This window comes from Rhea americana, unplaced genomic scaffold, assembly GCF_003343005.1.
Source record: "Rhea americana isolate MKP2758 unplaced genomic scaffold, rheAme1 scaffold_255, whole genome shotgun sequence".
In the NCBI taxonomy this organism is placed as follows: domain Eukaryota; kingdom Metazoa; phylum Chordata; class Aves; order Rheiformes; family Rheidae; genus Rhea; species Rhea americana.
The window spans coordinates 521,704-526,990 of NW_028186374.1; the positions used below are offsets into that span (position 1 = coordinate 521,704).

The 5,287-nt window shown below is 58.6% G+C and overlaps 1 protein-coding gene across 1 annotated transcript in view; it reads left to right on the forward strand.

The window, feature by feature from the left end:
• The first annotated feature begins 2,908 nt into the window (after positions 1–2,908).
• The window catches only part of LOC146594597 (deoxyribonuclease-1-like), a 4,871-nt gene continuing 2,492 nt past the window's right edge, over positions 2,909–5,287 (forward strand). Inside the window, exons 1-5 of the mRNA XM_085307244.1 lie at positions 2,909–3,055; positions 3,675–3,763; positions 3,987–4,070; positions 4,225–4,328; positions 5,187–5,282. Coding sequence (XP_085163370.1) covers positions 2,909–3,055; positions 3,675–3,763; positions 3,987–4,070; positions 4,225–4,328; positions 5,187–5,282 — 520 coding nt within the window. The remainder of the gene's footprint in view (positions 3,056–3,674; positions 3,764–3,986; positions 4,071–4,224; positions 4,329–5,186; positions 5,283–5,287) is intronic.

A 5,287-nucleotide genomic window follows, 5' to 3' on the forward strand; every position in this document is an offset into this window, starting at 1 on the left:
GGGGGGGGGGAGTGTCTTGGCCCCGCTGGGAAGGCTGGGCTGGCCCTGAGCCCGTTCTGGGGGGGATGCAGGCCCTGGCCSTGCCACGGCTCGGGCTGGGCTCTGGGAAGGGCAAGAGCTGGCCCTGGCCCCGGTGTGGGGGACCTCGGGGGGCTGTCTGGTGGCGGGAGGCTGCGGCTGGTCCACGGGCGGCTCACCCCCACCCAGGGGTGCTGGTGTCCTCACCTGGCTGGTGAAACCCGTTGCTTCACATGGGGACTAACAGGCCAGCAGCCCCCACAGCAGGAAGAACCCATGGCCCCTGCCCTGGGGCACCCAAGCCAGCCTGGGGCGAGTGGTGGTGGGGCAGGAGAGGGACATGGCGCCCCCCAGCCCTGCGTTCCCCCCAGCCCTCTCTGTCCCTCACGTTCGAGGCACTCCCAGGGGGACAGGCTGGCAGAACCCCTCACATGCCACCAGCCTCGTCCAACCCCACCAAYGCGTGCTGCGCCATGGGAAGACCCCACGCAGCCCTTTTGGGAAGCTTGGCAGCTGCGCTTGAAGGCCAGGAGCACAGGGGACGTAAATCAAGGCAGGTGGCGCAGGGCAGGGGACGAGCGTGTGGGAAGCTGCACTGGGTGGGGGGAGGAGCATGGGGACAGAGGCTGGCAGTGAGGGAGGCAGGGAGGCACGAAGGGCTGGGGCCAGCCAGCACCCTGGGGAGGCTGGTCCCTTACCGTGCACCTTGGGCAAGTCTGCCTTGGGGACATATCTTTTCCTGGTTGACCAACCCCAGCTCCCAGTGAGGGTTTGGGAACAGGCTGCAGGGCAAGGAGATGTCTACCCTGACCCTGCCCTGCGGGGGCCAAGCACTCCCCAGACGCTAGAGCCTCAAGATGCTCTTGCCTGACTCTCCTCTTGATTTTGGGGAATTCCCAGCTCTGATTAGCTTCAGATTTGAAGTTCAAACCTACAAAGTGTCCTATTTGCCCATGGCCCTGCTTAGAGCTACTCCTGGCCAGCTGCTGGCCTTGGCCCTGGCCCCAAAGAGAGGCTCGTGCCAGATGGCAGCCCTACCAGGAGCAACACCTCCCAGCACACCTGCAGCGAGGTGAGGGCTTGCCAACAGGCCTGCAGAGATGCCCATGACCCCATCCTCCTCCACTGCCGGGTCTGTGAGAGGCTCAGGACCACCTCTGCACCCAGCCATAGCATGAATGCTAGAAACCATCTCATCAAAAGGGTGTGGGAGTGCTGGAAAGGAAAGGCTTGGTGCCAGTCAGATAAATGCTTTTCCAAAAAACATCCAAGCAGGCTATGAGTGATGGGGCTTTTCTCATCTGACAGCAGCCCACAGTGAAAGCTGCTGACCAAGGGTCTTCCTGGCAGGGAGACCAATGCGCTGGTGTTTTGGAGTTTGCTGTAATCCTCAAGTAGTTTGTGGGATTCATTTATGCCCTTGGAAGTCTTTGCTGGCATTTTTATTGATCCAAGCACTTTCTTGACCTTACACTGGGCCCTTTGCTGGAGACATGGTTATCGGCGCTGGTTGGAAGAACTGTTTTTTTCACTGAGTAAACCTTTACTTTTGCTGAAAAYGGCCATATGGAGCCCGAGGCCTTGTGTGCTCGTTGGCTGAGTGACAGCTTGGCAAAGGGACTCCATCCATCCCCATAAATGCAGGTGCAGCTCGTCCTTCCTCTTCCAGAGAGCRAGGACAGCACCAAAGGTACGTCACGCTCCCCTTTCCCTCTTAGGCACGGAGATCTCATTTCTGCAAGTTGATACCCTGGAGCTCAGCTTATTCCCACCAAGACACCTCACCGGGGCCAGTCCTTGGCTGTAGGCGAACTAGCATCATCTGCAGGTCCGTGTGCGCGTATATGCATACCTATATGTGCCTTGTGCGTTATCTAGGAGTCTACRGAGGCTGCTATGTCCTCTGGGAGACCGGACAAATCATCCTGTTGTTGTGCAGTTTGTAGCATTACCAATGTAGCATTGCAGCATTACAAATTGTAGCATTTATTGTGGTTTGAGCATTACCAAAGTGAGGAGATAAGCAAGCAGTGGGCAAAATTGGGTGCCTTTATTTGACCAGCTGCTCCACCTGGAAAAACCAAACAAGCTGGCAGGCAACAAGCCCTTCCTCACGTCATGCTTCAAAAGTTGCTTTATTTTCCAGTTCTATCAGTTGTTCTTGTATTTTAAGTGCTCTGAGGGCAACCGTGCTCCGCGTGTGTGTCGGAGCAGCTGTCGGTGTGTGGCTTGCACAGCTGGACATGGCCTCGGCCCCCTTCGAAAGGCCAGCCTGAGCCTCTGCCCCATCTCTGCCCCCCGGTGCCCCGGGACACTCGGTGCTTGGGACGCGTGTGCTTGGACGGCATTCAAAGCCAGGAGTCTGGGAAGGATTTGGTGAAATATTACCCCAGGGAGCTCAGCACCGTGCAAAATACTTCCCTGATGCATTTTTCCCGCAGGCAGAAACGRCTGTGCTGCGTAGGGGGCCTTCCCATGGGAATCCAGCCTGGGTGAGGGGAAGCACGGGGAGGGGGGGCAGGATACAGCCCCTGCGCCTGCTCCAGCCCCAGCATGGCCCTGGGGCAGGAGGAGGCAGGCTAGGGGCACAAGCCGCAGGGTGGCTGTCCCCAAGGCTGAGTGCTGTGGAGGGTGCAGGGACGCTGCAGGAGGGGGGGGACCCTCACCTGGGCCGGGTAAAGATGCTCCCCAGCAAGGAAAGTGCCAGAGAGGTATCCRGGATGCTGGCAGAGGCTGTGCATGGCAGCTGCTTCTGCGTTAAACAGCAAAGTCATCAGCCTCGCTGGGAACCCGTAYGACGAGTGGGAATCCCCCAGCCACCGCCATCATCTGTGCCGGAGTCCCCTGCCAGCCCTGTGGGCTGAGCCCGTTCCTGCCCTTTGCACTCAGGATGGGGGCTGCAAAGCTGGTGCTGGTGCTGCTGGCTGCAGCGCTCCTACTGCACGCGGCTGCCACGCTGAAGATCGGTGCCTTCAACATCAGGACGTTTGGGGACAGCAAGATATCCAACCAGACTATCGCRGATGTCATTGTTGCTGTGAGTACTGGCAGGGACAGGAGGAGTCCTGGCTGCTCTCTGGTCCCTGGGAAGCAACTAGCTCAGGGCACTCAGACACCAGCTTTCTGATGGCAATCTGTCCATCCATCCGTCCTTCCACCCACCCATTCATCCACCCACCCATCCAATTATCCATCTATTGATTCAGTCATCTACCCACCTATCCATCCACCCAACTGTCCATTTGTCCCTCAATCCATCCACTCATCCACATCCATCCATCCACTAATCCATTTGTGTGTTCACCTGTCCACTCGCCCATCCATCCATCTATCCATCCATCCACCCATTCTTGCCCTCCCCACCTACCTGTCCATCTCCAGCCTTGGCCCCTGGCTGAGGACAGGTGGTGCTCAACTCTGCCTGGGGTCCTCACTCAGAGCAGCCTGTGAGTGAGGTGTTGCTGGGATTATGGGTGGGAAGCAGAAGGGGGTTAGAAGGCCCCATGTCACCCCAGGGCCCCTGAAGAAACCCAGAACTCACTGGGGAGCACCCTTCCTGCACTCTCAGGTTTTCTGCAGCTTGGCACAGGCACCCATAGGTGCYCTTGTGAGCAGCTGAAGGCTGCAGGTGAATGGTTCTGAGCTTGTCTCCCCAGATTGTGTTGGAGTACGACATCATCTTGGTGCAGGAGGTGCGGGATACTGACCTGAGCGCTGTGAAGAAACTGATGTACCAGCTCAACAGGTGACCATAATGAGGGCTGGTGGTGTGTACATGATGGGTGCCTGCAAATGTGGCCCCAGAGCAGAGCCTGGCTGATGTCCTGCTGCACCAGGGCAGTTCTGGTTTGGATAGCCACCATGCTTGGGGACAACTTGCCAACTCACCTGGCCTCAGCCAGAGAGAGCCCTATGGGAGCCAGAGGACATGGTGGGCCTTCCCTTACCTCTTTATGTCTTGCTCTTAGTGTGTCACCATACCCATACAGCTTTTTGGCCAGCAAGCCCCTGGGTCAGAACACCTACAAGGAGCAGTATCTCTTTATCTACAGGTAAGGGGTGGCAGGAGGGGAAGGGTGCAGTGAGGTACTGATGTCCCTGGTGCTGGCTGCTTTCCCCGCTCGTGACTTCCAAAGGTGGTCTAGGGAAGGGAGTGCCTTTGGGTGCCCCAGTTGTGGTGGGAGTGGTGCCGCTCTTCTCCTCCAGGTTGGAYATGGTCTCCGTGCTGGAAAGCTACTACTACGACAACAGCGGGGCGCTTACCTTCAGCAGGGAGCCCTTCATCGTGAAGTTTTCCTCACCCCACACGCGTAAGCAGAGCCAGAACCTGGAAGTGAGCTGACAYCACTCACTGCTGTCCTAGTGCCAGAGAGCATCTGCTGTGCTGCCAGCACCTCTGGGCAGAGAGGGCAGCAGCGGCCAAGGCTGCACAAAGTGCTTGGAAGCTGTGCTCAGCCTCGGAGCAGGCCTGTATCCTGGGCTTGGTGTAGYTTCACCCCTGCCAGCACTAAGCGTGACCCAGGGCCCCCTCTGAGCTGGACTGTGTGGACTGCCAGAGCCAAAGCAGACCTGCCAGGTCAGGAGCAGATTTTGCACCCCTGGATCAGCTTCAGCCTCAGCTCTCAGGCTCTGCTGGGGTCATTCACTGCTGTGGGCAACCACCAACCATGGGTTCTGCAACCATGGGTACCAGGGATCCTGGGTACCTGCCCAGTATGACAGTGCCATCTCCCATCGCGTGCCATCCCCAGCTGTGTGCCATCTTCCACCATGTGCCATCTACCATCATATCATCTTCCATCTCATGCCTCCTCCCATCAGGCACCATCTCGCACCATGTGCCRCCTCTCCCAGCCTCCCCATGGCAGCTCCGTACGCCACGCTCCCCTGCGCCCATCTCTCCGCCCGCCTGCTGTCTTCTTCCCAAASTTGTGAGGGCTTCAAAAAAGTAGTAGGAAACAAGAAGCAAACCCCAAACACGCATGGAGGGAGGCAGGTCCCCACAGCAGGCCTCTGTGACAGGCAGGCTACATGAAACAAATGCTTCCCTTTCGTTGGGAGGCTTTTCCTGGCTCTGGCCCGTGGTGGCCCCCCGGGGGTTTCTGCTCCCTCGCCAGGCCCTGGCGCGGCGCGCCGGTGGCTTSGGGCTCACGGCTCCTCTCCGGCAGAGCTGGAGGAGCTCATACTGGTGCCCCTGCATGCGAACCCCAACAACGCGGTGGCCGAGATCGACGCGCTCTACGACGTCTACATGGACATCACCAGCAAG